This window comes from Genypterus blacodes, unplaced genomic scaffold, assembly GCF_046128005.1.
Source record: "Genypterus blacodes isolate CSIRO-AG114 ecotype Tasmania unplaced genomic scaffold, CSIRO-AGI_Gbla_v1 ptg000072l_1, whole genome shotgun sequence".
NCBI lineage: Eukaryota > Metazoa > Chordata > Actinopteri > Ophidiiformes > Ophidiidae > Genypterus > Genypterus blacodes.
Genome location: NW_027466882.1, coordinates 2,394,211 through 2,419,200, shown reverse-complemented (window position 1 = coordinate 2,419,200; position 24,990 = coordinate 2,394,211). Strand labels below are relative to the sequence as shown.

Below are 24,990 nucleotides of genomic sequence, written 5' to 3'. Positions count from 1 at the left end.
GCTGCAGTCTCCACGTGGGCAGACACACTAATAACTCATACATACATAGAGAGGGAGAGAGAGAGAGAGACAGAGAGAGAGACAGAGAGAGATTGTCCCTCTCTGTACCTCTCTATGCCCTTGATGGTGGAATCTGGACGGGATGTTACCATAGTGACAAGCTCCATAATGGTTACCATGGCAAATCGGAGAGAGAGGCACTGATGCAGTGGTTGCCAAGGAGACTGACAGAATGTGAACAAATACTGGAAAATAAGTGAGAGAGGGGGGGGACAAACAAAATGAGATATAAGCAGACAGCAGAAAGTGAAGAGGGTGCAGTATAGATTGGAAATCAAGAGAATGAGACATCTGAGAGCTGTTTTTAGAAGCATGGGAAAGAAAGCAATACTTCTGTATGTATTGTATATTTTGTTGGGGCACCACCTCTGAATGGGTAAATTAATTGATTGATTTGGGAGAAAATTGAAACCAATTCTAATCAATTAAGACAATTTAATCAAAAAAATCCCATATCTCTCTTTGAATTCTCCTTAAAAGAAATGTACACAGACAAATCAATAGTGATAGATGAAAGTTTATTAAAAAGTAAATAGACCAGCAACTGAATCAATAAAATAATGAAATGAAGATGTGGCAAAATCATCACATGAAATGTAATGGAGTTTAAGGCAGATTAAAATTATGAATGAGCAATAGTGAGAAACTAAAGACCGAACTGAAAAGAACTGGAACAGACGACTGAACAAAAAAAGATCTCAGACCAGGGTGCACCAAGTGTGCACCATGGATCTGTTGTAGGTTTCACATAAATTTGTCAAAATAGTCACACTTTTTACTAATCTTTGTTGTAAAAAGGTCAGAGTTGGACTATTTCTGTATGCATAATTTCTGAATAATAATGTGTGCTTTATATCCTTATTAAACGGTTGTTACAAATCTTGATTGAATATGAGAGAGAAAAAGGGAGTGTGTTCATTCTTCAGGAATTTGAAAAAAATTACCCAACCTGTGGAGACAGTACTGAAAGAGGGGAGAGACTTTGGGGGAGATGTGTGTGTAGCGCAAAATAAAAAGGAGGACATACTGTTGGTCTTATTGAAATAATTTGATGACATCACTTTATCCCATATCATAGTCAAGTCCAGGCCTTGGCAGGATGGAGCTGAGTGGGAATTCAGATTCTGTCCAGAGATGACTTGACGTTTTTATTGTGGCCAGGAGATAACATTCCATTATAACATTCCTGTGAAGTGAGGTTCCTTCTCTGTGTTTAAGTCAGTTTTGGTATAGAATATGAAACCATCCATCCTGATTTTAGTATTCCACAAAGATGTAACATTGAGTGCCCCACAAGCACATAGCTGCCACTCTGCAGGCATGTCACGGTCACCTAGATTTGAGGCTGATTTAATGGTAGATTTGAGGCTGATGATTGCACTTTGTTCATTACTATGGTTAAAAAATGCAATACCTATTCTGGCTTTGTGTTTAAAAGGTCACCAGCATCAAAGCTCACCTCTCAGCTCCCAATATAAATCAACAGAACTGCACTGTGAAATCACCCTTTAGTATGTCTATGCACTCATATACATCTACTGCCACAGGCATCACAAGAGGACTTGTGACACAGACAATTCGACAAGCAAACAAAGGTTGCCCATCCACTGTCCCTCTGTGTGATTTAGTGTTTTCATAGGGTTTATCACACGCATCCTGTTAGCGCTCAGGCAGGCAGTACCGACATAGACACAAACAAAAGTTTTTAGTTCCAGAAATCGTGGTCATAAAGATGAATTCATTTAAAGCACTGCTTTGACTGCCTACTGGCTTGTTAAGAGTCTCAACCAGAAATTTCTTCTTTTTGCATCAATCTTATCACCTTTAACTGCTTCTCTTGTTTAATTAGTGAGTGGAATTAAATAGTCCCTTGTGATTACATTGGCCAGTCACTCAGCATTCATTTTTTGAATGTCTGCTGAGCTGTGAAAAGTTACCTGATTGATTGATGATGAAAATAAAGGTCCGGAGGAAGATGAATGATCCTTACCTATCCACTTGTCACTCCCATACCAGGACAGATTGCCTTTTGAGCTGTCGTAGTATCCAATCTTCTTATAGCTGCCCCCTGTGCAGAGAATATATCTGTATCTCAGTTAACCATTGAAATAAATCAATAATACATGAGAATCTGAAATAAAACAGCAATATATACGTAACAAAAGTATAAATACAACACTTGTTTAACACTTGGTTATTGAGTTCAAAGGTAATAAACGTAAATCAGTTGACTGGATTTAATAGATTCATTAAGCACTTATCTATTTATTTGATGTGATTGGGGATATAGATAAGTATTTGTTAGTCACAGTCCTGTAAAACAAGATGCCATGAAAGGGACATCAATTAGTATCCTCTGTGACAACCATTTGCCTCTTGCAGTGAATATTCTCCCGCTCCTCTTATAGCTGTACAACACGCTATAGACACCTGACACTAACATGCTGCTTGCCAGCTACCCTGTACAGCTGAACAGAAACCACAATTCATTGGTGGTCCATTCTCCAACGTGCCAGTGGCCTTCGAAAGTGAGCTGTTGCCCACTCACATTGATTGTGACACCAAACTGCAGAAATATCATGACCCTGGTGAAAACCGCCCGCAGACGAGCTTCCCTGAAGCGATATCTGAAGGTTTGTGGAGAAATTATTCAGTTGTGTAGACCAATTGTTTCATCAGCACTTGTGACTGACCTCAGGCTGGCGTGGTTACCAGTGGTCTAGGGTGGTTGATGGGCTGTTTGAACTTGCAAAATTACTTCCAAAAAGGACACTGGAGGCAGCTTATGGAGAAATAAATATCCATACTCTGGCAAGAGTATGGACTCACCTAGTCCCGGTTCTGCCTGAGGTTTCTAGCTGTTAAAGGGGAGTTTTTCTCTTGCTGCTAGCTAACCGCCTTACAAACAAATTTGGGGTCAAATTATGGGCGACATCTTAACATCTTTGAGTGCATTGAACAAATCTTTGAGGTATTTAAACACTGATGATGAAAAGCTAATTCTATGCTGCATTGTTTAAAAGGTAGTTTGATAGAGATATTGTATTAAAGTTGGTTGTTGGAAAAACTCCCGAATTCATATTAAATATTCATAGCTATTATTTTTTAGGTAGAAGTTAATTTTTCCATAGAACAAGTGAGACATGTAGAAGGATAACAGGATAGGATAACCAAACATTTTAGATGCCGGTTATCTGTAAGAGCCCTCATAAGCATAGTCTCTACTATCTTTACAAATCTAAAATGCTTTAAACCATGCCACGACCATGCATCAGTATCAATCAATTTTGAGGTATTTTGGTTAGGATAAGCTCACGGTACATTGTAATTAATAAGCTAATGATTCTTGAATGTTTGTTGTCTTGTACCTTGAAGTTGTTCAATAAGAGTCCAAGCCATTCGAGAACCCTGAGCATCAAACACAACATGACCCTGAAAGAAGAAAAAAACAGAACATTTTGTAATATTAACATCTGACACTGTCTTTCATGAAGGATGTCTCCCTTTCTCTGTGCCTTTGTGAGTGTGTGTATGTGTGTCATTGTATCCATTTTTAACACCACTGTAACTTATATGTGTCCTTTCTATTCATTGAGCAATACAATATTGAACTTGATATTTCCTTCATTATAACATACAATTGTTTCAATAAAACTGTGGTTATCTTATGATGAGGTTTTACAGAAAGCCGTTTATTTTTATGTTTAGGTATGGCACACACAAAAACAAAAAAGTGCCAGTGCAATGTGCCAGTCTACCAGTGCTTTTATATTTCTTATTTCTGGAACCACAACACCTCCCACATAATCTCTCCTCTGCCTTTTGTACGCACAGAAACTCCTTCGAAGGAGCTGGTGTTAAGAGCCCGGTAGATCTCAGCAGTGATATCTCGGTTGTTGTAGTTGAAATCTTCAAGCCCGTAACCTTTGGCCTTTAGGGGTTCTACGGTCTTGTTGAGGGCCAGAGCTAGCGCCCACACAGCATCGTAGGCCAGTGGAGCTTCCTGGAATCCCCCCGTCTCCTCTGGATTTTTACCCCCAAGCTTAGACATCAGCTGCTCCAGAAACTCCTGGGAGGTCTGGGGACAAATATCAGGTGAGGCAGGGGCAGTGAGAGATTGGTGCGTAGAAATGCATTTTAGTTGTAGTAAGAGACACAAGGTCTCCAAGGTTCAGTAAATAATTGTTCCAGAGATGTTACTTCAATGGGGGCCTCGCCTTACCGAACTTCCAACCTTATTACTGGGCTACACACGTTCATAAATCACACAATTGGATTGATTTCCCTCATCTAGCTTATAAGTATCTAGTATAAACTGGAAGCCTTCATCTTTTGTTACTGCTTTCATATACTCTTCACTTCCAACTAAGATCTTAGTTTTGCTCAATGCCTAACACATTTTAGGAAACATTTCAGATTTGTACCTGCATCGCATTCAGGTGCATGATCAACAACAATCACCCTTTACAAATGGATTTGTATAGTCCAATATTACATATCTGCACATACAATGTCTCAAAGGCCTTTCTTTACAAATGGATACCAACTTAGCTCGGAGATCTCCTGAAAAACTCTCCTAAACCTTAGTGTATAACAAAAAGGAAGAAACTTTGGAAATGCAGTTCAAAGAGAGATTCTCTTGCCACGAACGCCCAGGTGTGTAATAGGTGGGAAAAACAATAATCCAGCAAAAAAACGCAAAAGTAAGCCCCTTGCAGACTGCACTCTCTGTATCCTTTCTGGACATTTTCATTAAAAAGCATAGCTGTTATCTTGAAACGCCTGCATTGTGATCTCAGTATGTGGATTGTTTGCTCTGTGTTCCAAAGAGGATCTTCATCCATTAAACAACACCAGAATGATAGCAATGATAATAACAATACAATAATTGGAGAGTGGGTGGTTGTGTGTGTCTGTTTGTCGGGAGCTACAACGAGCATCATTCCCAAGAATCACCTCCAAACTTGACATAAACATTGTTCAGGGGTCTGGCATGTGCATGTAGTTCTTTTCATTTCATTTACAGTTTACAATGTTTTACTTGCAATAAACAAATAATGCAAATAAGTAGTGGGAGATATAAAATGTGAATGGATGGCATCATTATGTCACAGACGCATGCAGGGGGGAGGAAAAGGTAGAAATGCCCAAAGATGCTGGGGGGAGTCCGCATGAGAAGGTAAAAGGTTCTTTTAAGGGAAGAGGTAGGAGGGACGGGGGGAGGACGGAAGGTCTGGGGAGACTGGGGTCAGTGGTAATGGGCAAGGCTGGGGTGATAGGGGTCACTGTTGATATTCCAGTTATCCTTTTAAAGCAAGCCACATGTCATTCAAGGCAACTTTATCACAAGAGAGAATGGAAGGATGAGGCAGGGTGACATTTTCAACATGTGGGTGGAATTAATATATTATATCTCAGCAATGTGCCCCTGCTACATCTGGATAGTTGTGACTGAAAACGGATCACAATGTGAGTCAGAACACATCGCTATTGCTGGAATCACATGTTGATGAAGAACAGCCCTCAATGTTCTGATTTCAGCCATCACCTTCAGTGTAGCACAAGATAATCTTAACATCACAATTCTTCACTCTGTTAGGGCGCTCGCTATAGGCAAGAATAAGTGGAATCAGCTGTGCCAAGCGAATGAGATGCCAGAATCCATCATTGTCCCACAAAGAAATAAACATCTAGTTTGTCCTTGCAGCTGCAGCAACTTTAGAAATGTTTTTTAACTTTTGAAGGTGCATTCCTTCTGAGTCTGCAGCATGTGGTGCTAACAGCCAGCAGTGGCAGTTCTTTGATGTTTTCTTATTAAAATAATAGGACTTCTGGTTTTCTGTGGACATCTTGAAGGACAGTCTTTAATTTCGGTTGCTTGGAGCTATCCCCTGGATATGTGCTGTAATTTTAATTTTTTTACTGGCTGTTCACAATGTCAAAAAAATGTCAAAACGTTTTCATTTCAGAAATCTGATCACCAGAATAAATATATGACTTCATTCAAATTGTCTGTTTTCGCAAATCAACCCATTTTCAGCTGGAGCTCTAGTCTGCGTCAACAGAAGGAAGGTGAGGTTTTCCATGTTGTATTCACACCTAGCCTGTTTGAAGCCCTTATACTGAAACAGGGAGCAATTTACCCCCTAGATTGGTTTGTTTGGGCATGTGTGAACACCACAATCGCACTCAGATCCGAACCAAATCAACCAGGCCGAGATCGCTTAAAAAGTGTGGCCTTGGCTCGGTGGCACTTGCTCCATGGAGCAGTTCTTTTGCAGTGAGAAAGCAACCTACTCGATAAACGATAAAACTCACTCCATGCACTGTATATGAATAAAGGTTTGTTGATAATGTGTATAGGCTCATAAATATTATAAATATCTAACCGAGCTCACCTGATGCTTCTTCAGAAGATAAATTGTTTGGTTGTTTGCCTCCATCCAAGCGCATCTTTTCCTATGCAGGTGACTTGAAGCATCAACAGATTGTGTTCAATTTGTAGCCTTGATAGTAACTCTAATGAATGTATTGTTGACGTATCTAACGTTGTTAAACGTCACAATAGCAAGCAAAGCAATGATACACACATTGTAATGATGCTCCATTTTTGATTGTGTTTGTGATTTTGTCAGAGCGAAGAAGGAACCTTTTTCCAGGTAAGGGGGTCACTTCCTACTCAAATCTGACGAGTCACAAAAACAATTTGCAAGCATGCGGCGTTTGTTTACAAAGTTTGGACCGCTGGTTAATGTTCATATGTGAACACAGATTCCAATCAAGGAAAAGAACCACAGGTCTGAATTCTGTTCTACCTTGTTGCAACCGTATTACCTTATCTCTGACAGCTGCAGCTTTTATCACATCTTTTACCAACTTCTGAATAATTCTATTTTTATCCACCACTACTCTCTGTCACTACTCTCTGATAACTACTGTGTTTCACACGGTGCAGAGTGCCCAGTGACCCCTGCTTATTGTGGTTATCCCTGCAATGATTCAATGGCAGAATGCTGTGCCATTCATTAATGGCTCTTCTTATGAAATATCTGTTGAGTTGTTGAATTTGATTGTTAGCAGAATACATCACAACGGCAGATTGTTGATGATTAGACTGTTAGGTCATTAGACTGATGTCATTTAGTGAAAATGGATAGTACAGGTAATGCTAATGATTTTTTCAGTAATTGTAATCTTTTATAGTAGAAAGGGATTTTAACCATCAGTATTCACCTGATGAAACACAGCACAACAACTCACAGACAAGGCACAGTCACTGCAATTTCAATATCCTTTTCCTTTGAAGTATTAGATTTTCCACATTTTCTACAGCCCCGAGGTAACACCTATAACTTCCAACAAATGGGCTGTGTTTATGTGTCTTTGGCACTAAAGAGTAGCTGTGGTAGGCCAGCAAACACATGAATCATATGGGGATTGTAGTCAATTATGTATGTATGCTCTGATTCCAGCATGTCACTGTTGCTGGCCTGAAGACATAAATATGGAGAAACATGAGTGGAAGTTTTCTCCACAAACATGATAATCTACAATGAGTGAGAGGTAAGTCTTTGACAATCACCACTTCGGTTACTACTTTAAGTGTTGTTGTTTATAGTTAATACACAATTAGTTTTTTTACATTTTAGAGACACCCTGGCCGTAAATCCTGTTAAGATGTGGGTCAATTTAATCATTGTAGGTGGGTGGATCTTAGAACGTATCTGTGCCCAAGAGCTGTTTCATAATCCCCCTATGGATAGAATTGGGGGTGAAAGTAGGCTGGTACAGTACATACCACTAAAAGATTCAGTGTGGGTACGCAGTGGAGGGGACAGCATGGCAGAAAATGAGGAAGGCTGGCCATGCAGACCATTCAGCTAAATGCCTCAGTTCCACCAGACAAGAGGACCTACAGCTATTTACTATAGATTCATCACACAGAGACAGAGTTTACTAGTCCAGTCCAGTTGCCTAAGATTAACTTTCCTTGGATACCATGACCTGGAGAACCTTAACAGCCATCGACATGGAGACAGTGATGTAACCTCGCTGTACGCTACGGGTCCCAGCCTGTTTTCCTTTCTTCCTGAAAACAAATAGAAGACTTGGCCGGGCAAAGGAAGAAGAGCAGTCCACTCATGTGGCATGGCTCACCATTACTAAGTAATAACTACTAACTACTTAAGGCCTATCTGGAAAAAGTTAGCTTTGTGTGTTTCAATCTGTTGCTTTGAAAATTCATGGATCAGTCTTGTAAACTGTTCAACTGTTGATGAATTTAGTCGCAAATTTCTTACTATTTAAAACAAAACATTGTCATTTGTGTCTAGCAACATTTACATATTAGTCTTTAGGAAAAAAATTGGAATGTGTGTGTTCAGGGATACATGTAGTTGTGTTCACCCTGGATGATAAAAAGACGTGGTACAAGTCCATAGATGAAAAATAAAAAAAATAAACATTCAGTCTGTTTGAAAATTTTTAAAATTGTGTTTGTTTGTTTTGTTTTGTTTTGTTTGTATGTGTGATGCAACACAGTGCATTTGAAATTTGAAAAGCCAATTTGAATTTTCTATTTTTAAAATAGCAGAATAACTTTTTGAGTGGGCTGTCAGTGCCCATGTTGCAAGTGAAGGTACACAATTACATCTAGTTGATTCAAAAATATTAAAAAGTTTGCATGAACCGAAAGACGAGGCAGGGGGATGTTATTTGGACTTGTGGGGTGTTTAATTCCTTTGCCTGGATATCTAGATAAAGACTGCATTTAACTCAGAACCATGATAATGAGAATATGACCAAAACAAACCAGACAGTGTGTGTTTAAACCAGAGGCAAAGATTTTTCTGTGTGAGATCGCATAGGCCATGACACTTGACTAAGCTTTGATAAATTAGGGGCTCCTACTGAATCTCAAGGGCTCCCGTGTTCACTGAAACAGAACTTCTAAACATTTGACCTGCTGGATGACGTGCCCTGACTGTTAATAAAATTCATCCATTTTTAGCATCAGCATACAGAGAGAAAATCTGAAAATTCCCCAGGAAGCAACACTCTAACTAAACACCAAGAATTAACACCAGTGACCATGGTAAAAAGAGAGATATACTGCATATCCAGGTCAGGTCAAATTAAGGGTTGACATACAGACAAATGTAAGACATTATATCAAGGCTTGGTGTCAAAAGCGTTCATATATAGTATTTATCTTATTTTAAGTGTTTCAGTTTTTAATCAATATTATTCTTTTTGTTTTTTCTTTTGCAATAATTATCCTACAAGGGATTCTGCAGCAGTGAAACATTGAAACATGCAAATGTGAAATTTGGAGACAGGGACACATTTGACAACCATGAGTGCTATAACGGACAAACACACGTACAAAAACACGTAATGGTTTAACACTTGCAAGTTGGAAGTCTCCTATCAAGATAAACTATATCAACACGTTCGATCAATAGATAGAATGTCCTGTTGAAAAATTATCTACGTAGATCTGAACTTTTGTTATAAAATAGTCATGAAATGATGTAAATTAAAACAACATTTATTTAAAATTGAAATTAAAATGAGGGGTGAAATGGTCTTGGAGGGCACCGACCTGATAGGTTTCATTACGTCACTCTCTGATTATATTAAGCAGAGAAGAACTTTAAACCTCAGACTACCCAATAGTCAAACTTTTTCGCTGTTTTCATTGAACTGGAAAGTTTTTCAGAGTTCTTGTTGAAGAGTGTCAGAGACACAGAGAGAGAGAGAGACAGGGAGAAAGAAAGTAAAGAGAGAGAAAGAAGAATGAGAAAGAGAAAGAAGGAAAAAGAGAGAAAGACAGGAAAAGTGAGGAGAGAGAATGAGAGACAGAGAGAGGGAGAGAGCATGTGTCAAGGGTTATTCACATCAGTCATCATCTGCATGTCTTACCAGACTGGATGCTCCTCTCACTGTCTCTGGGTTGAGCATGACTATTTCAGTGGTAACGTGACCCTCCACAGCCTCCGTCATCTGCTCCACTGTACAGTTGATGGATTGATCCTTAATCTTGAACCAGTTATCTGCATACCAGCCGATGAGGAACCAAACATATTTCTTCCCATACAACTTCTCCTTGTACACCTGAAGAGGGACAAGGAAGTTACGTGAGGTGGGTGTGATGTACAGAGAGCTGTTGACTTTAAAGTCAACCAACACAGTCGATGTGTATGTCAGTACATGAACAGAACAGATTACCTCACAGAACACCTTCCTGGCTTCAGTCTCATAGAAGAGGCCCACAATGATTCTGGCATCTTGGCGCTTGGAATACAAAAACAAAACGACAAGGAGTCACAAAGAAGGGAGCAGCTGAAGAGAAGCCCTGTAGAGTGCAGGGGAAAGAAGACAGGGACGCCGCACAGCTCTGCATCACACAGCGGTACACTTCCTCCCCACTGGTTTACATTCATGCTGTTACCATGGTTTCTTCTGCAATGGACAATTTATCATGCACACCAAATTTAGGCTGGCATGCTGGGTATGATTATGCTGAACTGGGCTCCTTACAGGAAGGAAGTCCAGTAACTGACACTGGTGAATTAGGCAGAGTGAGGAGAAAGGAATCAAAAAATCTAATTTATTATGAAGGGACACACCAATAAGTTCTATCACAAATGTCAACGTTTCTCACCAACTTTACAAATCTACAGGCTATGCCAGACTAATGACTGGAAACTTGAACACCGAATAGTTTCTTTATTGCAGGCAGGCCAGGATAGGGGTGTGTGAATGTGCTGCTCGGGTATTCAGTCGTAATTGGCTTTGATGCAATACTTGTTGTGCACAGAAACAGTTGTGTATGAAAACAATGACACAGCTTCATACGTATATGTTTTCGCTTTAGAGCCCTATAGACTCTAAAGCTCTTAAGTTTAGAGCTTTAGAGCTATGTTATCATTTCAGAGCCCCACTCTCGATTGCTGATCATGTGGGAGGTGTGTTACTGAATACAATGGAATGTCAAAAATCAGTAACATTTATAAGGTGTAAGCAGGCCGTAACAGTTTTCGTTGAAAATAAAACCCACCTTTTGATGACCACTGTCTTTTGGCCATGAAAAGGTGATTTAAACTTAGATTTGAACTGGGGTAGACCATCAGAATTTAGTTTGACTTCACTAGCAGATACAGCTACAAAAACTGTACCTTTGAGATCATCACATCAACATCACTGATGCCATCCTGGACTCTGCGTCCACACTACTGTGCCATGTTCTTACAAACTTCAGCGGACGTGGCTTCCTGCTGTTTTCTATTTCAATCTACTTAATTTTGCCTATTTTACCTCAGGGTCTTCGAAAAAAGTTAAACAACAACAATGCTGTGCCTTTTCTCTGTCTCTCTCTCCTTTTCCCCCACTTTCTGTATATAAAACTGTCTCCAAAATGCCATATAACTGTATGCCCACTGTCATGTCAAATGCTTGCTTCAATAAAAATATACACCGAAGAGATTGGCTTGATTTGGTTAAGACTTGGGACTCTCATGATTTGCACATGTGTGACTTAATCCCTCCTCTGCCAAAATCTCAGTTTGATTTTACTAAAGCCGAGGTCTACAAACTGGAGTAGATAAATGAAAAGGTGATCAGACACTGACAAGGCAAAATAAAAAAATGTATGTTTACATTATGTTTGGGGAAGCAAGCCCTGCACAAAAAAATATGAACATTCTGAACAGACGTGGATGTAAGACGTCTTTGCCAGCAGAACCAGAAATGCCAAATTTCAGCAAAAAGGGTGCAAGCCTCAGTGAAGCTGAGTGTGAAATTGCAAGATGACACTCCTTGGTCTTTTATGTGTAATTACAGCCTGATCAAAAAGCCACAGTGTTAGTGTGAGTTAACTTTTAATTCCAGTGGACATGATAAGTTTTTTTGGTTGGTTAACAGATTATTTTATTGCCACCTTGGCACAATCAGCCATAGCTACGGGCAACAAGCTGAGATATTGTTTATTATCCACAATAACAAAAACCAATAAAAAAAACTGTCCTGTAGATGTGCAGTGACTGAAACTCATCATGTAAGATTGCTTCTATTATATCTAGGTTTGACGGCAAAAAATAGAGAATCTAAGAATCTAATTCCTGCTAAACGTAGGAAGTGCATATCAGACCGAGTGAAGGAGTAACGCACCTTTAGGTTCTTGACAGCCACAGCGGGGTCTGTCAGAAAGCTCTGACGAACGCTGATTTCAATCCCAGCCTCCTTCACCCTCTCCTCCAGATCATCCAGAGTCTATGGAAGAAAGAGGGGGGGGGGGGAAATAATGAGGGTAAAAAAGATATCAGGATGAGAGTCTTCATGGGAACAAGAGACGCAGTAATAAAAATTCATTAATTAGTAAGATATGACATGACAGAATGGAAGGTAGTGAAGGTAGCAAAAAAAATTATAGAAGCGTAAATAACAGAAGGATGATTGAAGAAGTAAGGGGGCAGATAAGTTGAGAGATTTGTAAGATGATAAATGTGCAGATTCAATTCAATTTAATTCAACTTTATATAATGCAAAATCACAACGAAGGTTCTCTCAAGGCACTTTACATATACAGAGTATTAAAGGAAACCATACATTCCCCCATGAGCAAGCTCTTTGGCGACAGCGGCATGGAAAAACTCCCATTTAACAGGAAGAAACCTCAGGCAGACCCGGCTCTAGGTGGGCGATCTGCCGTGACTTGGTTGGGATGGGAGAGAGTGAGAGGAGAGAAAGATAGAGAAAGGGGAGGAAGACACACACACAGAGGGGCCCAACAACAATGATAATAATAATGTAAATATGACTAATGATATTAATATGAATGGAATGTTAGGGTTTCTAGCAGGACAGGGTCTTCCTCTCTACAGGACAGACTTCCATTAGAACCTGTGAGGCGAGAGAGCAGAGAAAACTCTGGGGAAGACGTTTAGTTAGTGAAATGCATGGCAATGAACAAGCAGCAGGTGACAAAGAGAGAGCAAGCGAGACCATAATCAAGAACAGAGAAGAGCGTGGACTTCAGTAATTGTAATGTATAGTTATGCAGCACCAGGGCAGAGACCCAGCAAAAAAACAAAAGCCAGTAGCCAAATCAGTAGCTGACGGGCTTTGTATAGCAAACAACAGTTTAATCAAAATAGTAATTATCCTACCCTATTACTAGAATTGGAGAGTGATTGTGTGTGTGTGTGTGTGTGTGTGTGTGTGTGTGTGTGTGTGTGTGTGTGTGTGTGTGTGTGTGTGTGTGTGCGTGCGTGCGTGCGTGTGTGTGTGTGTGTGTGTGTGTGTGTGTGTGTGTGTGTGTGTGTGTGCGTGTCCATCCATCAATACAATGACTACTATTCCTCCAAACCCCTCCAAGCGTGGCAGACAAATTGTTAATCGGTCTGGCATGTGCCTCAAGGGCTGGCAGGACGCTTTGCCCTAGCATTAATAAGGGGAAAATCCACCTGTACAGACGCCCCATGGAAACCTAAGAACTGTGACACACCTCCAGTCTCTAGCTAACCTAGGGAACGTCACCCTCCTGGCACACTTCAAGTTCATCAACCTGGCATAGACCACCACAGATAATGAATACATCAACTTTCTCTTTCCAACCTTCTCCCAGGACTCATTTTACTATTGTTATTAGTAGTAGAAGTAGTAGTATTTATATGTTGCTGTATTCTTGTGTTTTTTTTATGATTGTTTTTCCCATCTGTGGTTCCAATTGCACACGTGGCTATTCTTGGAGAGAATATCTGTGAGAAAAGAGTGTAACAATGATGTTTTGTGGGTCTGTAAAGCCCTTTGAGACATTGTATGTGATATTGAGCTATACAAATACATTTGATTTGATTTGATTTATCAAAATAATATGGGGTTAGGTTACAAAGTAAGTGAGATGTTTGGGTAGTAGACATACCTAGGACTGTCCAAAACCAGCAAACAGGGACTGATCCACTGAACTGGAGAGCTGCGTTCAAAAGCAAGCCTTAAATACATTTGCACTATACATGTTCACTGGAAAATCAAGTTGGACCAGGAAAGACTTTTCAGGTGGAGGAGATGTCTCTGGTCACAGGAGCTAGCCCTCTATGATAATGCCTGTTTTGGAGATAAGTCATTAGTTAAAAAAAGAATTCTCCGTGCACTAACTTGTGATCATAATTTACGTGTGACTCAGTCTTATCAGTCTTTTCAGTGGGAAAAAGTGAAGGAAGGAAGAGTCATGACTCGTCCTACTGTTGTGTCACGCCATGTTTTCCTCACTTAGTTTAGTTCATGATGTGATTCACCTGTGCCTCTTTGTCTCCTCCCCTGTATGGTGTGTATAAGTATCCCTGTGTTTCACGTGTCCTTGGCGGATCGTTGCTCATGACGCTCGTGGTGCTCATGCTGCTTATCGTACCTGATGTCGCATGAGTCAGAGTTTGATTTTGTATGCATGAGTGCTTCTGCTGCCTGTGTTTCTTGTAAAGTCATGTTAAGTAGAGTATCAAGTCCAAGTATGTTCAAGTGTAGTTTTTGGCCTCATGGACCTGTTTGTTAAACCATGTAAAGCCTTATAAAGTTGAGATAAACACAAGTATGGAAGAATTTTGTTATTTTGATCCTCCTCTCCGAATCTGCAATTTGGGTCCATTACCTGCAAACCGTGACAGGAAGTGGACAGAAAGGGGAATGTTCAACCAACACAGGTTCATGTGTAGACTATAATAGACTAATAAATCATAATAATAATGTCTGGTGTGTATATATACCCCTGTGTTCCATGTGTTTCTTGTCAGAAGATTACTTATGTTACTGTTCTTGTACCCGTTTGACCGTTCCTGTTTACTTTTTTTTTTTTTTTGCTATTTGTTATCATTGAAGCAAACATTTTACATGACATTGGGCATACAATTGTAGGATATTTTGGGGATAATTTTTCATACGGGAAGAGGAGAGAGAGATAGAGAGAAAGAGGGACGGTTGTATTATTACTATTGTTGTTGTTAAACTTTAAAAGTAGACCCTATCGTAGAATACAAGTAGATTGAAATTGCAATGGCTTCCTGTATGTTCTCCTGTGTTTCCCATGTCCTCCGTGGCAGTATCTCCCTCTAGATTCCCCGTATTTTCCCGTGCGCCCCACCTCGTCTCCTATCTCCAGCCCTCGGACCTACGCCTGAACTTGACCACGCCTGCTATCTACGCCCCACGGGTATCGACCCACGCCTGTACCTGACCTCGTCTCCCTCGTCTCCAGCCCTCGCACTTACGCCTGCCATCGACCCGTCTCTCGCCGCCAGCCCTCGGTTCTACCCTGCCTGTCCCCAACGCCGCCTCTTGCCCATTTGGTCTCAATACTTCTGCCTGTCTTAATAAATACTTGTGTTTCTGTGAATCTGCACTTGGGTCCTCTGTTCTGCATACCGTGACAGAAGAGAACTCAATATATCTTTTAGAAAGTGGGGCCAGAGAGTATATTGTATATAGTATCACCCTGCTCAGTCAGTAAATTGAACACTCACTGATGTGAAAACTTCTGTTGTTTGCTGGATGGTGGCAATCCTGGTCCATTTCCACTTCTGGAAGAGCTGCACACGGGTGGGGTTGTGCAGTGTCGCAGACGGGTGGGTGCGGAAGAAAGTAGGGAAGCGCTGTCGGTTGGACAGAGCTGGAGAGCTCGAGCCATATGACAACTGAGACAGAGTGAGAAAGAGAGAGAGAGACAGCGAGAGCAAATCTGTAACATCCAGTATTTTCACTGAAGACTGTTCAAGATCCAAAATTCAAATGGTATACATTATTATATGTGTATATTATATGCATGTAATTATAATATGCATAACTGTATGCATTTTTACAGGGAAACAGAATTTACAGGATGGTGTTTGATGAATGTACATGACTAGTCGCTTCATTTGCGGAAAGAGGAGGTATGGCAGGTGAGGAAATGCTTGAGTAGAAGTAAATCAACCACCGTAAAATCTTTTCTTTTCTTAGTGTTACCCTGTAAGTGTAACCCTGTTAGTGTAGCAGGGTGTTGATTACACCAACATCAGTTTATGCTGATTTCACTGTGATTAAGTTGTTTTATATGGTTTTTAAAAAAAACATACTGACAATACATGGCTTCCGTATGCTAAGGTCATGTTTTCATATTTTCTATTATATTCATCATTTTGTTTATATCTAATTAAACCAGTTTTGTATAGTTCTAACAGCATATATGCATGATGTTTCCATGTGGAGCTTTAGTGATACACAAAATAAAAACTTACTTTCTGTTTTACAATATTAATACTGTATAAATGTGAAGTTACAGTTTGGAAGATATTCACTATGAATCACATTTGATGCATTTACACTTCAGGTAAATTTAGCTAAAACATGTACGCATTATTCTAAAAAATGTCCTCTCCTAACTTCTGTAGATGGCCAATGTAGCGTTGAAACCTATTCTTGTGCTAGAATGAATAAATTAATTATTAAGACTCCTCAAACTGTCCCAGAATTGCCCCCCGTATTATACAGAATTTGCTTGTGAGTTGTGTACGTTATATGTCCAGTTCTTGATCTTCTCTGGAGCACCTTGTTTGTTTGGCTAAACATGTGTGTGTGTTCATTGCTTTTTAAAAAACATTGATCTTTGTTGTGTGGTGTTTGTGCACTGCAGTTCCAAGCTCATTTGTTAATTTGTTAATCATGGACTTGCTTTCCAATGTTGAGGCTCTTTTGTGTTTTTTTGTTGGTTTTTCTATGGAAACAACATGATAATTATGCAATCTTTCTATTTTACCTCACTTTCCTTGTCTCTGGCAAACTCCTAACTGACAGAAAAATCAGACAAGAGGATGGCAGGGAGCTTACCACTATGAGATTCCACATGCGAGCTGCCTCGGCTACCAGGGTCGACACGGAGCTACAGCCCGGCATCAGCACGATCTTAATGGGCTCTGTGTACAGCAGGTCATACAATAGCTTGGTGGCCTCACCTGGATCACACTGTACACAGGCAAAGAAAGCAGGCCAGTCACACAGAGACATTCACACTGTTCACAGTGAGCAAACAGCGATACAATATTTTGAATAGAAGAATAACAAGATACCCTGTCCACACACAGTGGATATGCAGGATGCCAATAGGTTTCACAAACAAACCAATTTGGACATAGGCCAATACAGATGCTAACAACAGACAAATAAATAAATCGAAATGAATCTTTCTCTGATTGTGTTAATTGTTTGCATCGGTACAGTTTGTTAATGTTAGCCTGCCATCACAACACTACTGATGACCTGGCTATAGCTTGGAATAGTCAGTTGATTGATGGAAGCTTTGAAAATAGAAAACACACAATCATGGTCACCATGTTACCAAGAGCATAATATGAAAAAAAGTCAGTGAAATTAACAGTAAAATGATGTACAAGCAGAAACTGTTAATAGTAAAGTAGTAAGTAGTAGTAAAGAAGAGAAAAGTAGAACGTTGTAAATCACAAAACATTTAAAGTTAAAGTAAAATGTTCCATGTTATATAACCGTATTATTTTTGCACTTAAACACAGTAAAACATAAAATAAAGTATCAATTTTACAGTACAAATGTACAGTACAAAAACATAAACATTTAGTCACTGAAAAAGTATTATTTCTACAGAAACCATATTGTATTTAACTTTGATTTTATATATATATTCTAAGGTGTACATGTGATATACATCTGTTATTATGTCTTTTTCCCCAGATAACTTATCATTATACCTATTCCTTATGTAGGATATTTGACAGCTGAATAGTTAAATATTACATTGAGTAGTCAGTTTTTGTAGGAGGAGGATTTATTGCAATGCAATAAAAGGTGGTTTCTGTGATACATGCAGTAGGTTCTTAAGAATGATTACTAATGTACTGCTTGGTGGTCAAATGCGTAAACGTGGTTGGTTGTTGAGTCTTGTTCTTGTTTCTCTGGTAATGACATTGATTTGGGTTCTGTGTTTGTCTATTTGCCATGTGGTACGTATTGCGCAGTCATACTACAATAGTGACACATCCCATATGGTCTCAGTCACCATGCATTCATGTCTCCGCAATTACTGAGGTGAAGCTCTCGTCTGTGTTGAGCCTCATGTTAAATCTCTGTATTGCACTCGATAAAGGTGTAGAGAACCCAATGTTAAATCTTTGTGGAATACTAGAGGCAAGAATTAACACACAGTGACTCAAACTAACTATAATCCTGAAAGGAGGAACTGGCCTGCTTTAACATAGTCTTGACAGGCATATCACCACGGAAAGGAAATGGGGACTGGAACTGTGCATCACCGGAATGTGACAATGGACTGTTATCTCCTTGCAATAATAAAGTCAACTCATCTCTAGACAGAATCTATCTGAACTTACATTCATCTCCGTCGTGCCAATACTTGGATTTACAACACCTTCGCAGACATTTTCCCAATCAAGAATAATCAGGATTCCAAAATGATTTCCCTATTTTGAAACAAACTATGATACAGGAAAAAGTAGTCAAATTTCAAATTCAAATTATTTCAATAAGACAAAGAACCACAGAGCACCACCAATAACATAGTAAATTTTCGGAAATTTTCGGAAATTTCGCAATTTCTCCCTTTCCTCTATTGCTCTCTCACAAGCTCAAATTTGTGACATAAAAAAAGAATGATTACATCCTTGTTAACCATATGGTTAAGGATGTAATCATCTTGTAAAGCACATAATATTCATAAAATTAATCCAACTCTGACTCAAAACTCTCAAATTAGCCAAAATATGATTGTAACAAATTTACCATAGATCCACACTGTCCCCTTTGGGGCATTTCATATCATTACATACCTCCACTGCAATCTGCCTACCTGCACTGATTAACTCTTTGTAGATTCCTATGTACTTAAATTAGTTTGTGTTACAATTAATTGTTAATGAAAAGTGATCCAATAGTCAATTATTAAAATTCTTGAGAATAGAATATAGTCAAAGGAATACCGCTAACATGTCTGCATTCATAATCATTCATTTCTTTAATTTGATTGGGTTTAAACATCTCAATGGGTGAATGGTGAATTTCGAAAATCGTTTTGTAACTGTCGTAAATTAAATAGCGACAAGACAAAGGTCGGTCTGGAATGGTTGAGCAAAAAAACAGTCCAGCCTCTCACACACCCTGGGGTGAAAGCAGATATAACAGCCATGATTCTTTTCTGCGGTTAGTAATCAATTGCATGAAATACCTTCAGAAATGATCTAAAGAGTTGGTGTCACTCAGCTCTGATTAATAGGAAGTTGAGACAGCTCGATCATTTCATAATGACATTCAAGTATTTTTCAGATTAATTCATTAATTGGTTTTTTTCCATCTTTTACCATTGCTCATTCAAAATTGTATTCTGCCTTAAATTCCATTACATTTCATGTGTTGATGTTTCTATACAGTCATTTCATTTTGCATTCATTCAGTTGCTAGTCTATTAACTTAGTAATAAACATTCATTTATTAGTAATGGTTTGCTGTGTACAAGCAGAGTGCAAACTGTCAATGTGACAGAAAACTACTTCTGATATTAAATTGGTTTGATTAAATTGTCTAAATTGAATAGAATTGTGTTTGATTAATTTCATGTAAAATCAATCAACTAATTTACCCATTGGGGGGTGGTTCCCCAACAGCAAGTGCAAATACAGAAGTATAGCTTTCTTTCTCCTACAACAGTTACTGTCACTGTGAATATGAGGTTGTTGTTGAATTAAAATAGCCTATAGCCCTTGTGTCATGGTGAGGTTTTTCAATGGCGGTTTAATTGTGGAAGAATAGCACTGACGGCGTTAGTGTAAAGAACATCGCCAGCCACTGCTGTTGCATCAGAGGAGAGGAGGTAAGGGAGGTGTCAGCAGATTTTTTCATCTTCCTGTGCATTACAACTTTATCTTTTCTACGAGCCTAAATCAGGAGAAGACCTTGGACAGCAGGCTTTGTGCTCAGTGAGATGAGCAGCTGAGCCCCACTATGTTTGATTTCAACCCACTCACCTCTGCAATCCAGTACAACTCTACAATGAAGTCTACTTTTATAAACATAATAATCTTCAGTTTATGTTGACAGTGTATCAAAGAGGTGATTCAACATTATTGGTTATTTTCAGGCTATAGTTTGTGTTGGAGTTGTTTTCGATTTAGTGTTTTCAGGGGAAGTTGCACTTAAATTTGTTGCTGAAAGATGCTAAATGACACGATTACGTCATCACATCACTGACCTATAACTGTGCCATTCCATAATAACATAAATCTATGTCTTTGCATAGAATACAATCATGGTAATCAAATTGACTTTAGCCAGTCAAAATGTGTTAGTTTAGATTTGATTGTTTATTATCATATATTTTAATTACTAAAAATGCTACACTCTACACATTTTGAACAATAATTGGTAGTTGCTACCTCACCCATCAGCAATTATAGGCACGTGCTAATAACACGGTATATCATATATGCTATCTTATTGAACATATATAACATATCACAGCTAACAACTTAACCCAAATATGAAGTGTATATACGGTCGCCCATAAAGTTGGAATGATTTTTTATTCCAACTTAAGCAATGGGTACTTTTGGGAAACAAAACAACAAAATTGTTAAGTTGGCATCACCAATTGGATTGCAATAGTTATTTAATTTCAGTAATTCAGTACGGGTTGATAAATTGAATAAATGCACAGTTGTACAATGTTTAAATTCATGTGTCAACTATTAATTCAGGAAGAGTTCAGCCTTTGTACTGCCACTCCCCTACAAATAGATTGCATTTATCCTGCTTAAAGTACTGGGAAATACAACCTTCCATCAATCCATGTTAATACTAGATTAACCTGTGCTGGGGTTGGGAGCATGTCCGTATATCTGGAAAGTAGCAGAAACACCATGGCCAAGGTGCCGGTCTATCACAGGGCTAACACAGCCACTGCATACACTCACATTAACACAACAGAATATATATACAGAATTATCTACATGGCCAGATTACTCTAAGAGGAACAGGACAATCATTTTCCTTTGTAATTTCAGTTTCACCTTTTAATTTCCTGTTGCTGTGTTTGCTAATATCAATAGCTGACAGGGGGAATCCTTAGAATCAAGTTGTTACCCAGCAACACATTGCTTTAATGGTCTGATGATGTCAGGTGGAGACATCTGCAGTAAACTCTTCCATTCATCCAGCTCACTTGCAAGAGGCCTGGAGGAAGCTGCGCCTTTCCAGTCTGGAATCACATAAATGGGTTTGTAAACTGGACCTAGCATAATCCTGCGCTACATTCATCATTGATTAACCCTTACACACAGGGGAAATCACCAGTGCATTAAAATGAGAAGCTGCTTCATCTGCCCAGCACCACTACACCCCAACCCTTCCTATCCTCAGCCAACTCTTTACTTTTGGCTGTTATAGCACCACAGGGTCTGGACAGCTATTCAATCAACTCTCCTCACGTGAGGAATAACTGGAAGTGTTGTCGTTAGTGATGAATCAAATATTCAGTTCAAATGCAAACTCAGGAGATCAATCAGAGCATATTCAGTCCAGACAGATCTTTGATGAAATGTTCTCAGACCAATAAACTTCTTCCATGTGGCTAACAGCAGCAAACAGAAACACCCAGCCACCCATTTGCTCCAGTTTGTGTAGTAGGTGAATGATCTTTTCTCTTTCTATAAGCCAAATCTGCAATTGTTTGAACTGCAGTTGTCTAGGTTACAGTTGTCATGCCAACATCTATGCTCTCCTATCACCTCGACTTCTAGTCTTCTTCTGAAGTGGGGATCTATCACAGCAACTCATTCAAATCAGAGCAGTGTGTTAAGAAACACTTGCCTGTCACAATGCATTTAACTGTAACTGTTTATGTACTGTGTGTGTGTGTGTGTGTGTGTGTGTGTGTGTGTGTGTGTGTGTGTGTGTGTGTGTGTGTGTGTGTGCGTGTGTATGTGAACCAGTGGCTTACTGCAGTGGCTTATCGTAACCATAATCATATCCTAACTATAAATTATTATCATTATTTTGAAAGTCCGTTGCTCACTAGCTACAAACTGCAGACCGATTTGTAATGTGGAAGATGACGGTCTGAGGGACGTTCTTAGTATCGTCACAAATGACGGCACGTATGAGCCTCCCTCAAGACGCACCATCACAACAAGAATACACAAGTTGTGGAAAATCGCTGGCCCCCCCAGTGGCCCCCCCACTTGACCTTCCATCACTCACACTCCGTAGTCAGAGTCTTGGAGTCACAGTGGCACAGCTACGCAGGAGAGTCGAGCACATGCTGGTGCCAGTGAAAATCAAAGACAGATAATATTTTATTTATTTGATGGTAGTGAAAGCAAGTGTATAATTGCTGAGCAGGGAAGTTCATGAGGTTGACGAGACCAGTAGCCATAACAGGAAAGTTAGTGACAAGTGAATGCATGTAGGTCTTATAGTGCCTGCACAGAGATGGAGTTCATACCATTATACTGTAGGTAGAACATCTCTCTGGGGCTGTGGCCCATTTTATGATCTGATGCTGCATTTTAAAACACAATACACTGAGGGCGGCCTACCCTAATGATGCACAGCGCGACAGAGTGAACATAGAAATAAACAACCTCAGGGAAAAAGCCCGCTGAATTGATATATATGTTTAGAATAACATATAGCAACACAAATGTCACCACTACTGTATACTGTTTACTTCAACCTACAAGGGAAAACTGTCACTGAAGCTATAAAAGAAGCTTCATATATTTCAAAGCAAAGCCCATCGCCCTAAAGCCTCTAGTGCTGCTATTCACATTTCCACCTATTGATAGTGCAGATGTTTTGTATTTCATTTTTATTCTGCGATTTGGGTTCACTTATACCAATATCACCAATATAAATCAGGTGGACCATATCATATGGATCCGTCCATATATTTGGCCTATTTAGTGTAAATGCATAATTTCATCAGTATAACATGTAGTTTTATCTGGTCCGTAAGTGGAACTCAAGGGTAGGAATCACAACATTTAACACAAATAAAAATGTACCTAAATATAAAAGTTTTATGTATTGAAAATCATAGATCTGGTCAATTGGAAAACTGCACCAATTATGATTAAAACAAGGTATCAGTTATTTCCTGGTAATATACAAAAACTGTTCTGTGACAGAGGATGGTCTTACAATTTAAGAGAACTTAATCCCAGGTGGATGATGCAATTATAAATACAATTGCAGTAGTTGCCTGTATAACTCCCTCTTCTCATTTCTGTACACTGTTATTCTTGTTTTGTTTTCCGTCTTGTACTGTTTTTATTTTATTCATAACAAATTCATTCATTCATTCATTTATAAAGATGAATTCCTTTCTTGAGCAAACACACTTGAACCCAAACCCTAATTCTGTTGGTGCTCAGCAGTACAGAAGGATGCGGAGGACACATCCTTCACTATGGACACCAAAGCAAACTCCTATTCAACTCACCATGCTGTCATAGTGTATCAGCTCCAGCTCATAGTCAGGCAGGATGTCGCTCCTTTGATTCACAAGGTCCAGGGCCATCCAGGCAGCAGGGAGGCAGGCCTGCCCTCCGGGCCAGCCTCCACTCATGGGGAAGAGAGCGCCGATGTAGAGTTTCTTCTTGCCTAGGACCATATAGGAAGAAGACAGTAGCAGAGTCAGGGTGAAGATCAGAGAGGAGCTTCGGATGGACTTGCGGGACCTTGGCAGGCTCAGGCCGAGCAGAGCCATACTGGATGCTGGTGTCTCACAACGATTCAATGAACCACTGAGATGGACGGTAGTAGCTTTCTCCTCTACTGTTCCAAAACAATGATCCTGATCCGTCTTTATTTAAAGGGTGCAATATTCCAACTGGATCCTTTCTGAAGCAGCACAGGCCAAAGATATTAATGTCCAGCTTCTGTAAATTACTGCTGTCCTTCAATTATTGGAACCCATATTATCCAGTCAAACACATGGTGGATATAAGTCCATAAATAGAACAAGTTGGAGCTGCAGCATGAGCTTGTATCCTCCTGTAGCCCAATGAGTTTAATGCATCCAGCCAATGAACAGCTGTGGGAAAGTTTAGGACGAATAAGCTCATAAACACATGAGGGAAGTTAATTAATTGGGAAATAAATTGATTGATAGATGATTTTGTGGAGAATTGCGACTGTCCGAGGTGATGAAATTAAACTCGTAGTTGACAGCAGCAGAAATGACCTCCGATAGGATCTAACAACGTGTCCCTCTGATTTCCATCAAATACTAACAAAAAGACACAATGAGCGCACGAGGAGAGACGCATGTAACGACTAGAATCGCTCTGCTCTTCATCATCTCTCCGCCTACAAAGTCACGGCTGTATATAAAGCGCATCAGCGTTTCAATAATCCAATGCACAGAGTCACGCAGAGGAGGGGAGGATGTCCAGCAGGTGAGACAGAGGGAAGAAGAGTCCTGCGTCTCAGCGCGCCGAGAAAAAACAAAAACACTGAAGAAGCCTTTCGGATGAGAGGTGACGCGTCTTCAAGCCTTCTACAGCAAGTCCAGATGCCTAAGATTCACCTTCAATGGATACCACGACCTGGACGACTGAGAACCTTCACAGACACGGAAAACGACGAGAGCAGTGTTCATCTTATGGGTCTATGCGTTACGTGGACTGCAGTCTGCGGTGTGTGTGCGTGTGTGTGTGAGAGAGAGCGAGAGAGAGGGAGAGGGAGAGGGAGAGGAGGAGGGATTCTGGGTCTATCCTTCTCCGTGTCACAAACCACTTTGAATTTGCAATCCCTTAACACAGCCCCGCTCATTTATCTTCCCTCCTCCTCCCCTCTCTGATCCATCCTCCTCCCCTCTCCCGCCCTCCTTCTCCTTCTCCTCTCTCCTCTCTGTATTTT

At 39.8% G+C, this 24,990-nt stretch overlaps 1 protein-coding gene across 1 annotated transcript in view; it reads right to left on the bottom strand.

Moving 5' to 3' along the window:
* The window catches only part of gabbr1b (gamma-aminobutyric acid (GABA) B receptor, 1b), a 34,966-nt gene extending 11,256 nt beyond the window's left edge, over window positions 1-23,710 (bottom strand). The window contains exons 1-9 of the mRNA XM_076157173.1: window positions 23,570-23,710; window positions 16,918-17,052; window positions 15,576-15,746; window positions 12,232-12,333; window positions 10,291-10,356; window positions 9,985-10,176; window positions 3,893-4,138; window positions 3,429-3,492; window positions 2,051-2,128 (exon numbers count right to left, since the gene is read on the bottom strand). Coding sequence (XP_076013288.1) covers window positions 2,051-2,128; window positions 3,429-3,492; window positions 3,893-4,138; window positions 9,985-10,176; window positions 10,291-10,356; window positions 12,232-12,333; window positions 15,576-15,746; window positions 16,918-17,052; window positions 23,570-23,695 — 1,180 coding nt within the window. The 5' untranslated portion in view covers window positions 23,696-23,710. The remainder of the gene's footprint in view (window positions 1-2,050; window positions 2,129-3,428; window positions 3,493-3,892; window positions 4,139-9,984; window positions 10,177-10,290; window positions 10,357-12,231; window positions 12,334-15,575; window positions 15,747-16,917; window positions 17,053-23,569) is intronic.
* Between the last annotated feature and the right edge of the window lie 1,280 nt (window positions 23,711-24,990).